Source organism: Plodia interpunctella, chromosome 24 (genome assembly GCF_027563975.2).
Source record: "Plodia interpunctella isolate USDA-ARS_2022_Savannah chromosome 24, ilPloInte3.2, whole genome shotgun sequence".
NCBI lineage: Eukaryota > Metazoa > Arthropoda > Insecta > Lepidoptera > Pyralidae > Plodia > Plodia interpunctella.
The window spans coordinates 5,587,571-5,608,832 of record NC_071317.1 but is presented as its reverse complement, the minus strand read 5'-3'; the positions used below and the strand labels follow the sequence as shown (position 1 = coordinate 5,608,832).

At 35.4% G+C, this 21,262-nt stretch overlaps 1 protein-coding gene across 1 annotated transcript; it reads right to left on the bottom strand.

The window, feature by feature from the left end:
- Positions 1-3,015: 3,015 nt before the first annotated feature.
- Positions 3,016-20,674, bottom strand: LOC128680356 (uncharacterized). The gene is made up of 14 exons (XM_053763441.2): positions 20,190-20,674; positions 19,013-20,057; positions 17,502-17,644; positions 11,990-16,995; positions 11,129-11,259; positions 10,572-10,653; positions 9,659-9,807; positions 8,956-9,051; positions 8,488-8,686; positions 8,090-8,238; positions 7,595-7,751; positions 5,866-5,965; positions 5,311-5,421; positions 3,016-3,503 (listed from the first exon to the last, which is right to left on the bottom strand). Exons 2-14 carry the CDS (start codon positions 19,875-19,877, stop codon positions 3,153-3,155), a joined length of 7,539 nt encoding a protein of 2,512 aa, XP_053619416.1. The 5' UTR covers positions 19,878-20,057; positions 20,190-20,674; the 3' UTR covers positions 3,016-3,152.
- Positions 20,675-21,262: the final 588 nt, after the last annotated feature.

Sequence of the window (21,262 nt, the reverse complement as noted above, 5' to 3'; positions counted from 1 at the left end):
TCGTCTCCACTTCCCAAGGTTTATTGACAAGCACATCATTCTTGACGACATCACGCCAGCACTTCTTGGGTTTGTCCCTCCTGCCAGTTCATATATCCAAGGCCTGTGTACTTCAATACAACTTACAATTTATTATTATATTTGTTCCAGTTGCTGTGGTGTACAGAATTTCTACTCCACAGAGACTACATCGCGATCCTACCGATAAGCGATAGACATTTGAAATGGTTGTACAAACTCGTGTGCTTCCTATACTCAGCTTGTTTGTTGAGTTTAATATTGAGTTCTTTTCATTAAAATTATAGCTAAAATAATAATATTTTTATTCTAATCCTCTATGTTTTTTGTAGCAGAAGAGCAGCGTAGGTATATCTACAATATTCTTAGATATTACAGTTCTCATTCCAAATATTAAACAAAGTTTTGTGCCAATTAAAAAAAAACCTCTATGTTTTGTCTTGTTCTGTCAATGTCAAACATTGTAAAGTGCAATAGTGACAAAACATAGATACTTTAGCTTAAGTATGCTGTAACTTTTATTTAACAAGTTTCTGTTTGGTTTATTATTATTATTATTTAAAAAAAATAGATTTATTATTATTATTGGTATGAAGCGTGGTGGTCTAATGGTTAAGAATATGTTCGGAAAAGGCTCGAATCCTACTCGTGCCATGTCAGTCTGTGTACCGATCTGATTCATGTATTGTATGTTATCATACACCACCATCTGTTTCCGGTGAAGGAAAACATCGTAAGGAAACTCTGGTTGTTAACTAATGTGTGAAATGGAAAAGGCAATGGCATACCACACTTATTAATAGTGCTCGTTAAAGTCGTTGTGTGTGTTTCATTCCACATAATAACAACGACCTAGAAGCATTTACCAGCCTCCATGATAGTGTTTAGTGAAAATCAAATCTTAATGCAACTGCGCAACATAAATGACTACACATTTTTTATTATTTTCTGTTTAGAACCGGTGAAGCGGTGACGGTGTAATGGTTAAGACGCCCGCCTGTGGATCGAAAGGTCTCAGGTTCGTATCGTACTCGTGCCGTATGAGTTTGTTTACCGATTACGATACCACTTGCTTCCTGTGACGGAAAACATCGTGAGGAAACCTAGGGAAACCTGCACACTGGTTGACAGTTTAGTTCCTAGTGTGTATGCGACTACCTGGCACTAGATGGAGGTAAGTTGTCGTAAAAGAAGTCATGTCAGATGCCTATAGGCGACTTGAATAAAATCGGACACCAGTGTTAGCAATAACACACTCGATATGAGGATATTTAGAACCAATAAAGACGACAGTAAAGCATTAAGCAGATTTCCCCACGATGTTTTCCTGTGCGGACCACGCGGCTGAAGTCGCGGACGAAATCTAGATGTAAAATAAAAACTAGAGAATAAAAGTATAATAGTTTATTTCAAATGAAAGCAAAAAATATTTACCTTCTTGAAAAACTCTTTACAATTTATCAGTATAACCACATCCGTAGGCACTCGGCACATATACTAGACTAATGCCTACTGTACACTAAGTTAGTAGCTATGCACTTAGTACCACCGAACCATAATTTGACAAAATTGAAAAAAAATATCAACCAGTTTCAACTGGCTTTGTAAATGCAAAAATATCTAATTATATAATAATGTGAGATTTAAACATTATTTTCTTGTTTATCATGTTATAAATATGAAGCGGAATTTTCCGAGTCGTTACGTGGTCAATTGTGATAATAAATGACTTACAAAAAATACAAAATATTTCGTGCAAGAGAAAGCGTTGTTTGTTGTATGTTTAGTGTTTGTTTGTAGCAAACAATGTGGTTGACACTGCCAAAATTAAAAATAAAATAAAAATAAAAGATATTTATTTCTTTAGCAAGATTGTGTAAAACATCACATGAGTGTGAGAGCTGCCCATTAGGCAAAAAATGCCTGCGCCAGACAGCCCAGCTCTTTCTTAACATACTTTGCAAAAATTATACTTTACATATTTATATTTTTAATGGCTCCGTTATATCCATGGTTCGTAGAAATTTTCGTATTCATAATTCTACAAAATACTAAATGCATAGGTAATAAATTACTAACTATAACTAAAATTTCATATGTACAAACATTACAGAATCCTGATTTTGCTTTGTCGGGTGTTGTATGAGACATTATTGCGGACTCTGGGCTCAGACGCTAGGAAGCAACCAGGAACACGCACAGATGAGAGAGGAAATAAAACAGCATATACATATTGACAGTTCCAAATATAGTAATTTTAAAAAGAAATATGTAAGCTTTTTTGAAAATAATAAATCAATTACTTTTAGTCAATCATAAAAAGCTCTATCTAACATAAACAAATATTTTATTACTAAAATATGGCGAAATTAACTTTATATAAATAAGACGGCATTGTTAAAAGAAAGACAAATTTTCGTTAAACAGATTTTTATTAGACAATGCGTCAAACCCATTGAAAGAAAAAAAATATAGGAACTGGCATTTAAAAAGAAATACAACAGACGAGGAAAGCCAAGAACAAAAAGATAAAGTAGGTACTATGTTTATGTACGTAACTTAATATAACTTTGATATGCATAGTTATAATAACACAATCTAACACTATACAATTTTGAAACTTAGATTATACTAATGACCAAATTTTTGGTAACCAATATCAACACAATTTCATTGACTATATTCCCAAAAGGTTTTGTTCAATTGGACATTTAACAAAAAAATAATTCGGTTTTTTTTGTTCAATGAATAATGTCAAAATATATATATATATAACAAAAACAATCGTGGTGTATGGCTCCCTATATAAAGCTGTGGGTTCCCACCTTGAATAAGACCATCATACTTTCACGAATGTCGTTCGAGGCGATTAAGGGATATAAAGACTTGACTGCTTAGAGGTAACGACGGCATTCCCAAAGACAACAACAGCAAAGTCTTCAGAGAAAATTAGTTTCTTTTTCAAAGGCCCTTAATTTCGAGGCGTCACATCCGACAATGATGAGAACACGCTCTTATGACAGATAGATATAACAAAAAACAGACCACTGACCGTCACATTTCACACTCATTTTTCCCTCCAATATGAACAGCGCCATCCAATTTCATACAACACAAAATCTAATTAAACCTACTCAGTCAAAATCACCCTTTTCCACGTCCAACTTCACCTTTTTGACACTAGGGTAATTCAAAACTATATCTTCCGAAGAAAAGCTGACTCTTTTCCTCTTCAACGCTTTGCTATTTCTGTCTCCCTCCACACTACTTAGCCTACTGTTACACTCAGAGTCACTGGACAATCCGTTAGTAGCACTTTTAATGATGAGCAAGTCTTTTTCAATTTCCGTCAATTCCTTCGGCTTAGCGGGTCGTCCTACTGGCCTTTTTGGCTTGCATTTCGTAGACGGCGATTCTTCTGTGTTTTTCCGCTTCTTGTATGTCCTTTTTGCTGCGATTTTATTCTTTTTTGGTTGTGATTCGTCCTGTAAACAAAATTTTAATTGAGATTTCATTGAAGTAAGTTTCAACATGACTTCTCTTTACAACAACAAATTCCTCAACAACTGTTTGCTCGCAATTTTCATCCGGTTTTCCCGACGAATATTTCGGTGTATAATTTATTTACATTTTTACATGAGCGAAGCCGACATGGACCACCGCTACTATTTAAGTAATTTTTTTATTATGATATTCGCATGCCACTGTTGATAAAACATGTAATAATATGCTATGACAATTTTTTGTTATAATGACTATTCTAAGAAATCACCAGTGGAAAAATTAGTTTGATAATGACAATACTTTCAAAGATATGACAAAAATAAAATCACAACATTTTTGGATTCGTCCAAACGCTCGATCTTTATCTTAAGCTTAACGAGTGTGTCACCAGTGTCGGACTTTATTAACCCTTTCACCGCCAGAGTCGGATTAATCCGACCAATGTTATCGTGTCCATTTCGCCTAGGTCGTATATATCCGACAAAATAGCTGTGTTTGTTTTTAGTGGCTTTTCCGACTCGTCATGTTTTATATTGTCTTAAACTTGTTAATATATGAAGATATATTACATAAAGCAATCATTTGTAATGTCGTACACTTTTGGCTCGTATTAAAAAGCCATAAAATTAAGTAAGAAGTTAGGTGAAATAACTGATAATATTCTCTTGTAATTGCATAGGTGCCAAACGCCCGCGTCGGAAAAACCCGACACTAGTGTCGGGACATTCTTCAAAGAGTAACATGTAAAAAATATGTACATCAAAGCAGTTCTCTTAATATTGACTTATTCAGAGAACAACAAATAAATTAATTACTAATAAATATTTCTTTACAATAGTTCTACATAGTTTTATTAAATTCTTTTGAAAATAAGCAAATAAGTTGTCAAATGTCGACAATTTTTATATTGAGAATTAATAAATCATTAACAATATTCAATGGCTTTGCATTCAATTCTTTCTACTACCAAAAGTAAAAAAAAATTTTGCCCTGGGTTTAAGCACAGATTGTTAATTAACATCGCGCTGCAACAAATTTCGATATTATTTATCGATATTTAAATAGGTAAATTACATACAACCCTCTTTGTAGTAGGTATTTTTTTCTGTTGGACTGAGCTGGGCGCTGGGGGCACGACAGCTGATAAAATGCCAAGCGGTTAATAGGTTAATGTCGCTTCAGGCATCTGAGATGACTTCCACCACTACCATCTAGTGATAAGTATACACACTAACAAACAAAATACTAATCATTATTTTTAGAGTTCCGTATGACTTGACTATTATTATGACTCTGTCTATCTGTCAGTTATAATTTTCAAAATCAAATCATTTATTCAGAAATTAGGCCTTCACAGGCACTTTTTCACGTCATAATCTAAATTAAATTATGTTTATCAAAGCTACAAACTACTAGCATTTCGGAACGACCACTGCTGAGAAGAAATGCCGAAAGAAACTCATTCAAACAGTGTTGGTCCCTATTATGCCAGAAGGGCTTACCATTTTTTAAATATAAATTTATGTATAATTTTTTATCAGTAATATTTCATATATTTATGATGTATTTCTGTTGCCACTATAACAACAAATACAAAAAAAAAAAACAAAATAAATGAAAAATTTAACGGGACTCCCATACAATGTGATTTTTTGCTCGTTTTTATAGATATGGAATACGGAACCCCTAGCACGCGTCCGACTGGCACTTGGCCGTTTTAATCTACAGTGAACACGGGCTTCGCGACGTCACAGCCGCGGAACACGCGAGGACGAGCGGGATACGCACCTGTTTGGGTTTGGCCCCGATGTATCCGGCGCAGCGTTTGGCCCCGCACATACATTTCTTCTTGTCGATCCCCGCACACTCCAACAGATAGTTGAACGTCACTTCGCTATTCTGAAAATTGGGGGAAAACTACATTAAACAAATAAAAGGGGGGGAAAGGCTTGTCAAAAAGAAAATTGATTTGTAATGAATTGATTTGCAATTTCAACACCAAATATAATGATCGAGATTGGTTGATAAGCACCCAATGTTGCAGCCAACAGGAGACAGTGCATTCATTTTATTTTCTTAATTTTCTTTTAAAATTTGGTGCACAGATAAAAAGACTTCAAACGCATTTATTCCAAATGATTTTCGGAAAGATTCAGTTCTTCTTTTTGTGAGTTTGTGAATTGTGTTTGAGGCGGGAAATCTCGGAAACCACCGAACCGATTTCAAAAATTCTTTCACCATTAGAAAGGTGCATTATCCAAGATTGCTATAGGCTATATTTTATCTCGAAATTCCCACGGGAGCGAAGAATAAATATCTAGTGATGGTACGAAGAAAACTCACAGCGGCGATGTCGCCGACAGCAAACAGACCGACGCGCACGTCACCCAGCACCGTCCACTTCTGTGTCTCACAGTTGGGCTCACAGCTGTGGTTCATGAACCTGCACCACGGGAGAAATATAACTACATAAATTATATTATAAATATAAATAAATATAATAGGACAAATCACACAGATTGAGCTAGCCCCAAAGTAAGTTCGACACTTGTGTTATGAGATACTAACTCAACCGATACTATATTTTATAACATATACATATAATATAGAAATAAACATCCAAGACCTGGGCCAATCAGAAAAAGATAATTTTCCATCATGACCCGACCGGGGATCGAACCCGGAACTTCTCGGTTCGGAGGCAAGCACTTTACCACTGCGCCACCGAGGTCGGCAAATATTAACGGGACTTATCGCCACTGCGACTACAAGGTCGTTGAAACGTCAGCAACATTAAATAAAAAGGTTTCGTGCTAATATGATTTATGTAGTTACGTATGTGTTCGATGCGCGAAAGTGTACAAATCACAAAAAAATCCTAATATTTATAAATGCGAAAGTAAGTTTGCTATAAATTCAAAATTCTTTATTCAATTTAGGATGACATACATCACATATTGACGTCAAAAAATTACTTAAACTAAGTCCACTGCCGACTTCCAAAGCACAGGTGAAGAAGAAGCGGCGCAACAAACTTCACCGCAGCCTTTTCTTATACATTATATTAAAAAAAGGACAAAAGAAGAAGGACATAGGGGACCTTTCGTCCCGGGATATTAACGCGGGCGAACCCGCGGGCACAAGCTAATACATAGTAAATAAATAAAATGTGAGATCCTACAAATATTATAAACTGGCTGCGCCCCGGGGCTTCGCTCCCGTGGGAATTTCGGAATAAAAAATACGCTGTGTTATTCTAGGTTTTTTTCTATCCGTGAACTATATTTCATAACAATCCATCTCAAAGATTTTGCATGAAAGAGTGTTAAACTTACATACACACGAGAATGTATGTGTAAAAGTTTGTTACTCTTTCACAGAAAATATACTGGACGCATTATTATTTAAATTTGGTACACGGATAGAATATAACCTAGAATAACACATAGGTTCTTTTTATCCCAAAAAATCTCACGGAAGCGAAACCCTGGGAAGCAGCTAGTACTAATATTTTGAATATAAACAAAACTCCTATTGTATATAATAAGAATAAAAATAACAATTTATTTTTGTAATATGCTGTTTTTCCCGCTTTCTTACCTTCAGCGTGATCATCAACATCAAGGAACGTCCAAGGGACAAATAGCCGGCTGCTGATAGGCAACAATGGCATTCCCAAGGAGGGTTAACGTCAGACAGGCGGCCGGTTGTAAAATCACAACCGAATCTTCACAATTTTAAAGATATTTTGACGCTGACCCCGGGCTTCGCGGCTTCACAGCCCCGGAACATGCGGAAGTGAGAAAGAGATCATATAAAAAATTTTACTTACTTTATATTGTAATAAAACATATTTATATAGAGAGATAAAGCGAGTCGCGCCCGCGTATATATTTCTATCTTTGAAAAAAAAAAGTAGCCTATGTTTGTAGGAGAGGGGGGGGGGGGAAAGGCCGATGATGCAATTTCATCAAAATTCGTTTAGTCGTGAAAGCGACACCGTGACCGTGAAACAGACACATAGACAGACGACAGACTTTCGCATTCGTATAGATTTGGGATCTAAACATACCTAGCCAGATTTCCCTTGGGCCCGGCATCGATCATCCTCTCCTTGTCCAGAGTGAGGAAGTAGAAGTTCTCGTCTCTGATCTCGTGTTTGCGCGCCATGCGGCGCCGGAACTCCTCCTCGTCTATGAGTTCCCCCACGTACTCTATTACGAATTGGCCTAGACAGAGACAAACATAGAGATAAAAAATTTAGAACATAATTCTCTTCGTAATCGTTACGCCTGGTGACATTCCTCTTTTATAGCTAACATTTTTTGCTGTAGTTAAAATTGTAAGGCGCAGGCGCAATCTATGGGGTATGCACATATTTAAGGTTCTCTTTTTCTCATATACCTGCATCCTTTTCTATTCGCCTTTGAATTAGTAACCGGTGTTCAGTTATTAAAAAAATATTGTATATTCTTGTTGTGTATGTAATTTTAGTAGTAAGTGTAGTATTTGATAAAGATAGTACAAAAACATTTGCACATTTGTTGCATATTCCGGAATAACTTACCTGCTTTGATATCCTCCAAAGTTTTCAACCCCCACCCCCTGTGGGGGGTGCGATAGGGGACCAGTTTGGGGTACAGCCTCTTCTCGAACGCGCGATTGTTACACCTGTCGCCCGCACGGCAAATTGGACCGCATTCTGTTAGTAACATTCTGAAAATAAATACTTTATTAAAGCTCGCACAGTTTAGACTGGCACGTGTGCCAGTTTATATAAACAAAATACCGTGGTATTTTATAAACTGGAGATAGTTTATTATAAAAAACCGCATCATTATGCAGCTTGGCGGCATAAGGAAAAACTGAAAACGTCAACTCTGTAGAACAAGCGGAAGCAAATTAAAATTTGATTGACAGACAGACAAACAGGTGTAACTAAACAAAGTAAATATTTAATCTTACCTATTAAGGCACTGAGTGTAAGGCCCGCACGGATCGCTATCGTTGGGGTCGCAATCGCACTGAGTCAGCGAACTCTCTTCGATTTCCACTTTCCTATTGACCAGGGAACCATAGGGCTTGTTGACCTTCAGTTTGACGTAATGCGGCGGGAGTAAAGAAGATGCAATATCGAGGGATTCCTCCTCATTCTCTTGGGCTTCTGGAATAGGACATTTGACATGACCACAGTTGTTCGCCGCGAACTTACGACCTCGCGAACACAATAAATTTTCGATGAGTTTTTAAAAAATTGTGAATATTTCAAATACGACTTACAACGATTTTGATGTCCCACGAACTTAAAAATTCTAATGACAGATCCATCATTTTCAAAATTAGTTAAAAAAAAAAACACGTGTGACATTTATAACAAAACCATTTAAATATAGTAAACAACTTCCGTAAACAAATACTGAATATGTAACTCACTTTTAAGTATTTGGCACGCTCTCTGCGCATGCTCCATGGCCGTCGTGAACGCCGCATCGATTTTTGATTTCTGACTGGATATTTTGCCAGAATCACCTGAAAAAATATTTTTTATTTATTTATTAACTAGCGACACGGCCTTCGCATGAGGCCTATAAACCGACTAAATTGTGTGAATAACAGTCAAAATCACATAAAAATCCGTTGCGTAATTTCAAAGAAGAAAGCTTAGACGTGAGAGGCGACTTTATTTTACACAAAAGCACTACGCTTTATGTACAGTACAAATAGGAAATTATGTACAATAGATTATTATATAGGAGAATGAAAGTATGATAGATAAAAAAAGGGAAATATATATTTGCCTATTTACTACATATATATTTTTTTATTATTATAATCATGAGTAAATTTATTTTAGACGCACTGTTTGGTCCTATGGTTGACTGTTAGAAAATGCCATATTATGGCAGTCCACCTTTTGTACGTAATACAAAGTAATTATTTAGTGGAAACTCGATTGGTTTTTTTGTAATAATTAAGTTACATTTTTACTGTTTTTCTATATAACTGTTTGTTTCGCAAATATAAATAAAATTAAAATTAAATAATTTTTAATTTTAGAGCGATATTCCTTTTTTAATTATAATAAATCAAAAAAAAGGAAGTATTGATAAGAGGCGAATAAAAAAAAAATAGGTACCTTCCTGGAAGGGGAACACTCGTCCCCTATTGACCCAATAATGATCGTACTGCCCGAAGAATCTTACTACGAACTCTCCCGGAGAATGTTTCACCGCCATTATGTTATCCGGAATCTCTGTCGGATGGAGGATTAGTCCGGGCCACCATCTGTAACGGATATAATATGTGAGCAGGACTCCTGGTATTTATTACAAGATGTTGCCTGAGGCTTCGCTCCCGTGGGAATTTTAAGATAAAATATAGCCTATTCTTGGATAATGTATCTTTCTAATAGTGAAAGAATTTTTGAAATCGGTTTGGTAGTTTCCGATATTACCCGCCTCAAACATACAAACTCACAAACGCTTACCTTTTTATAATTATAGTATAGACTAGCCTTTGTCCTAATATAAAACACGCTTGCAGTATTAACTTACATATACATATATTACTAGATTTTGCCCGCGGCTTCGCCCGCATGAGTTATTCTGCGAAAGCGAAACACAAATATTCAGCCCCCGTTATAGTAAATTGAGGCTTGATCTTTGAAAAAAATCTACCCATGTTTGAACGGGAGCCTTTAAAACTTGTGAATTGGAACGATAAAAGGAATTGGTATCTCTTGATCTGGTTAAACATATTAACATGTGTCATTATTTAATGAATTTATACATTTTATTTTGTCCACAGGCAACTACTTACTGCGTCGCACCGAGCGAAACACTTTTACAAGCGTTAGAGCCACGCCCCATTGTATGTTGCAGCTCCGTCGTGCTCAATTGTTTTCTATAGGTTGTGACATTAACCTGCGTCGAATCTCCATATCAAAATCAGACGGATGTCAACGTGACGGAGGACGACGGAACGCAACAGAGGAATGGGGCGTGGCTCTTGACGCCACTGAACCACAGACCATTAAACAAAAGGAATACCTGTAATGTCCTAGCTTCACCCAGACCATTTCCCCATACAATGGCAGTCGACCCGTCTCGCAATCTTCACACATGTAATTACCTGCAATACATATGTATAAAATAATATAGTTATTAATAGATTAGAAGATTATTAATAGATTTTGAAGAAACGATAGAAATAAACTAACACATAAAACAAAATCTAAGTTTTTAGAAATAGAATACAAACGTTTGTGAGGATGTGTGTATGTATATATGTTTGTTACACTTTCACGCAAAATCTACGGGACAGACTGTTATGAAATTTTGTACACGGGTAGAATATAACTGTAGGATCTTGTCTGAGTATATATTTATAAATAATTATACTCGGTATTTGACAAAGATTATTTATTTAGGGCTGGTAAATCACGAGCATTTAAAATACCAACAGCCAAGAATCGTCCAATTGCTGACAAGATCAATAACCTTGAATAACACATACTTTTTATGTCGAACACATACTTTTTATCCCGAAATTCCCACGGGAGCGAAACCCCGGGGCGCAGCTAGCAACACAATAAATAGATACTTACCCTCCGGTGGGCTAATGTTAAGGCACTCGGCGTGGAACGACGTGGGGCAGTATTCACAGCATATGAGTGTCCCTCCCAAAGCACATATGAAACACCAACCCGTATTCACGTGACAGGGCACTTTCCCGGGCCTGTACAACAAAATAAAAATATATTATGTAAATGGCTATCTTTAAATGTATTCCTAACTAGCTTTAGCTATATTTCTAATTAGCTTTAAAAGCGGAACAGACATGTCTTTCATACAAACTTTCACCCCCAATTATAGTCGTTTGGGGGGTTGATGTTGTAGCCTATAAGCCTATATTTAAATGGGGGTCTTAAACTACATACACATACCAAATTTCATCAAAATCAGTCCAGCGGTTTAGCCTGAAAGCGGACCAGACTTTCGCATTTATAATATGTATTTATATCACATGCATAGAGTATGGATTAAGAGGCTGCTGACTAGATCCACCATCATATATTTTTTTAATATAATGAAATACTTTAAAACTCATTGTCATGTGTTTAAATACAAATATAAATAAATGTTTTGGGACTTGGAACACTGATGAGAGCTGAGGCAGTTAAGCAGAACTGTTCAATTAAGCAGCTCAAAGCTATTAATAGCGAAAATTAAGAAAATGCCACAGGGGATTGTGACGTTATTCATAGCCACTCTTTCAATTAAATAATAATTAATTCTCAGAGCTAATGTGTAAACAGAGCTGAAAACTAATTTCTAACTAACTACGTTTTTGTTTATGGCAATACCAAATATTCAAGGTCAAGATAGGTCGTTAAAAACACGCAGTGTTGCCAGCTAAAAGTAAGTTCTACTATTTATACACAAACTACGAGTTTTATACATCTTACCTGTGCTCATAATGACGTGGACATATGATATGCGATCCAGTCAATATCTGCGTGCCGGCTGGAAGACACTTGGTGAACGAGTGGTACGTGGCCGGACAACGCACACACCGCGCCAACTTGTCACCACTAAACCTAGTCTTACAACCCCTTGGGTCATCGCACACACAAGTATGACACACATGTCTCGGACACATGTGTGACTCAAACACTTCATTTGTCTTTTTATTACGCGATTCACTTGACGTAAACTGAGTTTGAGGCCAGTGGTCCAAGCACTCCAAATGATAGTATTTATTACAATGAGTCACTTGACAACGCTGCCTGTATTCCACACCAGTTTTGGACGCGGCCATTTTGCACACAAAACACACGGGAGTGTCGTATTTTTGACAATTGTTACATTTGAAATCTGTGTTTTGGCTTTTCGGTTTCAGTATTATGTCGACGATTTCGCATTTGCCCGCTATAGAATTGTCCCAATCTATGCCGTCGTCGCTGGAGTAAGAATCGTAATGTATTTCTTTCTCTGTGCTTTCTAATAATTCTTTCATTTTTGCAGATAGTTGTGTTTCGAAATTCTCAGCGTCAACCGTGCGGGATTCAGGCTCTATGATGTCCTCTGTAGACATATTTTCCGCTGAAACATCTTGCGATTTCTCGTCGCTCATGCTTCCAGAATCTTCTAGATTCTTCGGCCGCCGTCCGGGCTTTTTCTTCTTTTTCTTTCTACCTCTACTCGGCACAGACGCTTTAGTTTCAACTGATTCTGTCTCATGTTTAACACAGTCCAGATGAAACATTCCATTACAACTTTTACATTTGATTAAACTGCCAACTTTTTCGCAAATTTCGCATACTTTCTCCCTAAGAAGGCCTTTGAATACATTTGGTTTAGGCTTAGACAATTCTTGAAAATATAATTCAACTTCGTCTACAACTTCTTCTATTTCAATAACTGATTGTTCTTCTGTTGTTTCTTTTTTTCCCTTTACTTCTTTAGATTTCTCTTTCAAATCCAATTTGTTCATTTCTACTGTGGGAGAATTCTTCATAATTTCAAATATTGCTATCTCATCTTCCAAGTCAGGGTAATCTTCATTATAACACTGTTGCATTATTTTACGTTTAGGTTTAGTCTGCATTGGCTCATCAATATCATCTTCTACTTTGACTTTCTTTTTTACTCTTTTAGGCATAACAATATCCTGATTTATGCCTCTAACTAAATTAGATTGTTCAATTTCGTCAGATTTCTTCAAATCAGATTTAACACTTTCCTCATAAAGCCAGGTTTTGTACATATAGCTAACAACCTCTTCATGAGTCAGTTGCGGATTTTCGTCAATTAACGCGTCTTGCCTTAACTCTAAATATTTAGCGAATTCGGGATCATCTATATTTCTATCGAATTTAATTTTTTGTTTACGTTTCGATAGAGATTTTTCGCTGTCTTCAGACTTAACTGAAACAGTATCAAGATCAAATTCTTCCTTGACTTCTGCAATAACTTCTGCTTCGTTAAAACCATTGACCATTTCTGGTATTGACGCTTTTATTAAATCAATTTTAACGTCGCCATTTTGTAAGTCAATTGGTTTGCTCACTTCTGTATTAGTGGATTTTAGTGTCAATGGACGTATTTTTAATGAAAGTTTACTATTTGTTCTTTTTATTGGTTTTGATATTTCATCACTTGGTGTTGAATTATTTGTTCTATATTCTTCACTGTCTACGGAAAAAGTATCAGTAGTTTCGTCGGTTATTACTGGACTAGAATCTCTACTGCTATCAAAATCTGCGTAAAGTTTAGAAGTATATTTTTTTGGACGAAGCCATCTTTTGATTGATGTACTTTCTTCCGACTTTAAAGACGCAGTTTCTACATCGCAAGTCTCGTTATCAACTTTCTTTTCTTTAGTTTCACGTGTTTTTCTTTTCTTAGTTGCTGATTTCGATTCTCCAAGGCCTTTAATCAAGTTTGATTGAACAATGTCATCAGTCTTTTGAATATCAGACTTTGAATCTTCTTCGTACAACCAAGTTTTATACAAATATTCGACAATTTCGTCTTCATTCAGCTCAGGATGTTCGTCCGCGATATCATCCTGTCTCATCTCGAGATACGTAACGAATTCGGGATCTGCAAATTTGTTCACTCGCTCCTTTCGTTTAAGTCTTATTTTATTTTTAGTTACGGAAAGAGGTTCGCTATCTTCTGAATGAACTGATAAATTATCACCTTCAAAATCTTCAACAGATTTCGAAACATGTGTGCCATTTTTGTTTACTTCTGAGTGTTCTATGCTAGCAGCTGTTTCTTTATTAGGAAGTGTTTCAGTCTTTGGTTGATCATGTATAGTTGATTCATTAGATACAATATTTTCTTTGGGGCCAGCTTTATTAGACATATCTGTTACATTTGCAGCTTGTTTTATGATAGTAAAATTACTATCTATAATACCATTTATAGTTGTATTTTTCTCAATGTCGTTGGTTTGAGTAACATTACTTTCAATATTATCCGTAACATTATTTAAATCCTCAATATTCGGATCATCGGCGTCATCTCCTTTAACACTCAGAGGTGATATTGCGTAAGAAATATCTATAGAATCACAACTTGAGTCGTCATCATATTTATCTTGCGGTATTGAAGAAAAATTGAGTACAGTTTCAGATTTTAAGTCATTTTGTTCTTTATTTGCAATAATTTCTACATCACTTTGTTCATTAACTCCGACTTCTACTGGTTTGTTATTTGAAAATAAATCATCACTTGAAATAGAATACACGGCTTTTGTCTCATATTTTTCTTGTCTGTGTAAATTATGTTCATCTAAGTTTCCATGTTCATTTCTCTCTCTTATCTCACGTCTATCACTGTCGCCTTCACTTGAAAAAACCTTTGACACAAGTTTACCATTTTCACATAATTTATCATCGTCGTGTAAAGTGTCCTTCACACTTTCTGAAGTAGTAACAACTATTTTATCGTCCTTTGAATCTTGTCCACATGAAATATTTTCGTTAAATGTTTTGTTTTTATTAATTTCATCTAGATCAATATCATTCACTTTGCTCAATCTAGGCAGATGATTATATACGTTGCTATCATCGGAAAGTTTGTTTTCAATTGTTTCATTTGATATTTTACTAGAAATATTATGGATGTCATCTGAGTCTTTTATAATATCAGCCATAGATTCTTTCTTTATATCTATACTATTTGGCAGATTTTCGGAAATATCCATCTCGATTGTTTCATTAGATTTTTTGTTACAAATACTATGAATTGAATCTAGGTCAGTTACAATGTCAGTTTTAGATTCTTTTTCTACATCGATTAATAAATCATTATCAGTATTTAGCAGATCTTCGGAATGATTCATCTCATTTGAACTATTGGTTATCATTTCTGATAATTCAGTGCTTTCTTCAGTCTCTTCAAGTTTTATATTTTCATCACTGTGTTCATTAGGTTCAAACGACTTATTATTCTTCTTCCACCTGCTTCTTTGTGGTTGTTTCTTTTTGTTGGATTTAGTATTAGATTTCTTAACTGAACTAGGTTGATTGTAATCATCATTTCTGCCATCACATTCAGTTCTATTTTCTTCATATAACCAAGTTTTGTGCAAATATTCTACAATTTCATCCTTACTTAGTTCTGGATTTTGATCTATTAAGTCGTCTTGCCTCAGCTCCAAATATGTTTTGAATTGTGGGTCTCTACAAACATGTTTGGAAACTCCAGAACTCTGAAAGACATTCTTTACATCTTCGTCTTGACTGTCTTTGTTAACACTATTTGTTGTGGGTTCCAGTTTCTTTAAATTATAATCTTTGGAAGACATTTCAGTCTCATTATGGTCATCAATGCCACCATTTGTTAAGTTTAACAGTTCATGACTTAATTCACACGTCACAGGCTTTTGCTTTGTATCTTTTACTAAAAAATGCCTTTTGATCTCATTCACATCTTGATTAACATTCTCTTCAATGGATGATATGTCCATATTATTACTATCTAAAGAATTAGTATTATTCGTCATAATTTCACTGTCAATTTCAGAGTACGAAGAAACTGATTCACTAACTAGCTTATCAGAAAACTTTCTATCATTGTGTACTTCACTTGCCATATGAATTTTTGAATTGCTATTTTCAGTTGCACTTTTATTAGTTTCTACTGTAACAGCTGAATCAACACTACCTTCATTATCATTGTTTATTTCACTCTCAGGAGCACTATCACTCAGGTTCTCAACTTTAGCAATAACTACAATTCCATTCTGCAATTCATCAATATTCATAACGTCGTCACAACTGTCATTACCAATTTTATTTAAAGTAGAATTTAAACTAGGAGCAAATTCCAAATTAGGGTTGCAATCAGGTTCTATGTTTGATAATATTTTTTGAGATTCATTGGCAGATCTTCTGAAACTGTAAGGTTTTTCTGACAAAGGTATACTAGGTTTGGGTGACTTCTTGCTCTTTTTAGCACCACTCACTTTTGTTTCTTTCTTTTCTACTTTTAGGGGGACAATTTGAAGTCTATGTGACTTTTCTGGAGTCTTAGACTTTGCTTTTTGAAGCCATCTATCCATATGTGATTGTCTTTGAATTTTAATGTTGCCAGTCTTTGCAGCCATGTTATCTAGACATGCTGTAACCACCTCGGACACATCAAGCGACTTATTTCTCGATTTGTTTCGCGACCTATCTGAATCATCTTTTCCGTCATCTTCAGAGAACAAAGTGTCATACAAACTCTCGCTAAGCGACACATCGCTGCCTGTTCTGGTAATTTTACCGCTTTTATTATTTTTTGGAGTGGTTTTTACAGCTCTGTTGTTCATGAGCATTTCATTAAGGATGTCTATCCGTAGTCTCTTTGGTTCTCTAAACAACGATTCAGCTTCTTCCACAGATATATTCCATTGTGGTTGTTTCTTCTCTGACACAAAGAATGCAGCATACAATCTTGGGTCTTTCTTCTTATCCTTGAAACAGAAAGCATTAACTTCAATACAGAGAAGCAGTATTTAAACAATTATGAGGGATTTCTAAAACACAAATAGAAGCAAGGATAATTTTATTTTAGTCAATCCTGCTGAGTTATTCAGTCTATCTGCCTATGTACTAGGTGTGGTTTTATCAGTGTAAGGTGAAACTTACCCATTTTCATTTACAATTTACTATTATGTAATTTATTTACTTCATATTTATTTATTTTATTAAACATTCAACAAACCCCGGGAAACTTTAAACACTTTGTTTGTTTAATCCTTGCATAATTATAAAAAAGTCACGAATGTCGCGTCTGTTTGTATGAACACGATACATTCAAAAACTACCAAACGGATTTTTGTACGGTTTTCACCAATAATTGGCGCTTAAAAAGCAGATGGCGCTACTATGTATGAAAACGGAAATAAATAAATAAAATAGCTATGGGGATGGCACAGTAGGGAGCTAGTAAATATATAAATTAAAATTTTGTACTCACAGCTGCGGTGAACTGCTCCCTAGTGGCCTCAAACTCGAGTTGGCCATGGAACTTCCTCAGCATGGTGTCTACGATCCAGCCACGACGCCCATTGTCGCCGAAGAAGGTCACGTGAATGATGTCGCGTTCTATACGCCCAAATACTGGAAAATGGTATTGATTTTGTTTTTTTTTTTTCTATGGCATGATAAAAACTTATAGAGCTGGGTTCTTGCGCGTGGTTTTGTTTTCATTTACTCCTTTTGATTCTAAATTACTGATATTTAGAATGAAAAGGAGTAATAATACTATTATTATAAAGAGGTAAGCATTTGTTAGTTTGTATGTTTGAGGCGGGTAATCTTTGAAACTACTGAACCGATTTCAAAAATTCTTTCACCATTAGAAAGGTGCATTATCCACGATTGCTATAGGCTATATTTTATCTCAAAATTCCCATGGGAGTGAAGCCCTGAGCAACATCTAGAGTCTCATATAGCTAGATCTTGTTATTTGAATTCAAACTGTCTTATAATTATATATATGTCTGGGCTAATTCTTGCAAAAAGAGAATATCTTTGTGAGTTTGTATAATATTGTATTGTTTGTGTAAGCGGTAATCTTCGAACCACTGAAATATATTATTACCTTATTATATAGAAACAAAATATTATTGCATAGTATATTAAAATTATTTACAGCAGAAGTTAAAAGTGCTATAAATAAACAGGTTTTGTGTAAATAAGACCAATGAAATTTGATACATGGGTATGTAATAACACAGAGTAATTTTTATCACGAAATTCCCACGGGAGCTAAGCCCCGGGGCGCAGCTAGTTTATTTGAAATTCATAAAAATATTCTGAATGAAAATATTATGACTTTGTTCTAAGGATCATAAGATTCATACTGAGGTCAATAAACTTGAAATGCAGATTGTACAATAGCTGTGATGCATTTTGAAATTCAAATGTTTTGAATCACACATCTATTAATTCTAATTTTAGACGTCACCAATAGAGGTACAGACAACAAGATAACTTGGAATCACATTTATAAAAAATTTTTGTTGTATTCTTTTACTAAAATAGTAGGTATGTGACTGCTTCCCACTAGATGTCGGTAGTTGTCATGTCCTATAACTTTTGCCGAACTCAAACACACGCCGACGCGAATGCGTGTACGCGTAGTTAGTATGAGTGCTTTTATTTACCGCATTGAGAAACCAGCAATGTATACCGAACCCGCCAAAGTTTGGCAAACGGGTCGACGACATTGTGGAGCCGGCATTTTATGCAACTTGAATAAAATCTGACTGCAGTTTGCTAACACTAACACACTCTATAAATAAGAAAAATGTATGCATGAGAATAATGTCAAAGCTGTTTTTTATACCAATTAAAATTTTATTGAGACTGAGAGATAACTGATCTACTAAAGTAACTTCCCTTCCTGTATGCTTTATTCCCTTTATATTATTTACATTCGCCAGCACAGTGCAATGAAAAAAAAATCATGCAAAACCTACTTACACTTCTTTTTAACAAACATTCCATTAAAGGGTTCTCTTGTAACAATACATGGCCAAAACGGATATGTTCCCATTCTAGACCACGCCAGGTCACCAACCTGGTATTCACATTTTGCTTCCATTTCAAATAATTCACTTTTAGACATTGTCTTTCCATCTTTATGTTCTTTCTTTTTCTTCTTATTGCTGTCAAAATCTAGAGTTTTCACGACAGACGCATAGCCATTTTGCATTTCAGAGTGAGATGTATTTAGCACATATTTTTCAGATGATCTTTCTAGAATATTATTTACATGTGAATTTGATTTGCCGCCACCATTTGATGGCGAAAACAAGTTCTTTATAAGTGTTATAGTCTCTTCTTCTTCTCTTGTCTGTATTAAGTCTTTGCGGACATAAACTTTAGGAATTTTATTTGGAGTAATCTTTTTCTCTTCAGATCCAAATCTGCTCAAAGATATATTTTCGTGGTAAATATTTTCTATTTGATTGTCCAAATTGTTTTCTATTAATACAACTGGAGTTACTTTAAACGATTCACACCTTATAGGAGAATTAGAAGCATGCATTCTATAAACTGGACTCTGGTTTCTTACTGGGGTCTTCTCAAATGATGGCGACTTCTCAATTTTAGGTACAAACTTCTCCACATCAATGATATTTGGATCGATTTTAAGTTTGCGAGCTCGGCCATATCTACTGGTGCTTGATGCTTCAGCATTTGTAATTGGAGAAGTGACCCGGGCAGTCAAATTTGTTTCCAATTCTCTTTCAATGATTGACCGTTTCTTCGGTTTGGGCTTTTCTAACAAACTAATGTCTGGTTTTATATCTTCAGCACTCATATTATCCTCAGACTCTTCCATTTCGACTAAGATACGGTATCTGTGACGGCAACAAAATCACTGACGTAATAAATAATACATCGTATCAAAATTCGTTATTCATGAATTTTATCACCACCAATCTCCAAAATAAAAGGCCAAAGCTGCCCTTGGAGTCTCGCGAACCGATCCTAATCGTCACAATAACCCTACATTCAAAGTCTGAAACAAAAGAATCGAAATGAAGTTTGCTTCTACTCACGAAATAGGTTATTTAAATATTTTACCAAAATATCCTTCTAATTTTAGTAAATATTGCTTTATTATGAATGAATAATGGTTCAAGTTACTTACCATCGCATTGTGCGAATTCATGACCTTAGTGTAAGCCAATAACGCTATGCAATTTAGAACGTTGGATGTCTCCTTGGTACAATATCAAACTCACAAAATCGAAAACTTAATTTCCTTTTTTTCGGAACAGACAGGTCAAGTACGAATGTATGAGCATTATTTTCACAATGGAATAATTACACAGGGTTAAAAACATTAATTTAATGTAGCAGCGTTCTGATATCGTTAGCACAAAGTCAGAATTTATTTCGAGAAAGAGGCCACTATGTACTGCACGCGCGCCATCATATCAGCTTTACGCCGATACAATCGAACTGGTGCCAGGGGAGCTAATATTTTAGTTTATACATACGCCTATAATATTTCACCCACTGTTAAAACACAAATCTAATATTTAAATCAATTAATTACAAATTCACAAATTAAAATAAGTTCACTGACGCTCAGTACCGCGAAAACCAACATGGATAATTTGATGGGTATGTGTGGGTGAAAGCAATTTTTTATATAGGTACACACAACGCACACATAAACAAAACGCACATTCAAAAATATCCAATGGTGGCTTCCTGTCACCGCTACTTTTTTGAAATATCGTTCGTTTTTTTAGCTGTGGTAAAGAATTTTTAACCGACTTTGCAGATGAAATTTAAAAATGGCTTTGCCCCACAGATAGTGCTTTGCCGAAATAAGCGTTTAAGCGATTGACATGGCATTAGTTCAGCCTATGGTTTCAGCAGTTAAGCAGCATAGATGATAGGATTGGTATGCAATCCATACTTTTAGTATACCCGAATGTTCCCAGTGAACTCACTCACATAGGTATACCTAAACATACTCGGTTTATATCAAGCATTAAAAAATTTTCTCTTCAGTGTAATGTTCATGTATGTATGTGTTAGTGTCTAGTTGCATTCTTCTGTGTTTAATAGATTGAGACCGCTGAAAGAAAGACAATACCACAGTAGCTAGTGGGTATTCCCATGGCCTTATATCTTTTAGTGAAGGCTCTAAGCCCATGGCACACAAATCTACATGTTAATAAAATACTTATCTTTACCTCTAAGCTATCT

Excerpts from the sequence above, each read along its gene's own strand:
- LOC128680356 (XM_053763441.2), bottom strand. The coding sequence starts at position 19,877 with ATGGAAGAGTCTGAGGATAATATGAGTGCTGAAGATATAAAACCAGAC. Across the intron at positions 16,996-17,501 it reads GGGAGCAGTTCACCGCAGCT|GATAAGAAGAAAGACCCAAG; the intron begins GTGAGTACAAAA and ends TTCTGTTTCAAG. Across the intron at positions 11,260-11,989 it reads CCACGTCATTATGAGCACAG|GCCCGGGAAAGTGCCCTGTC; the intron begins GTAAGATGTATA and ends TTTGTTGTACAG.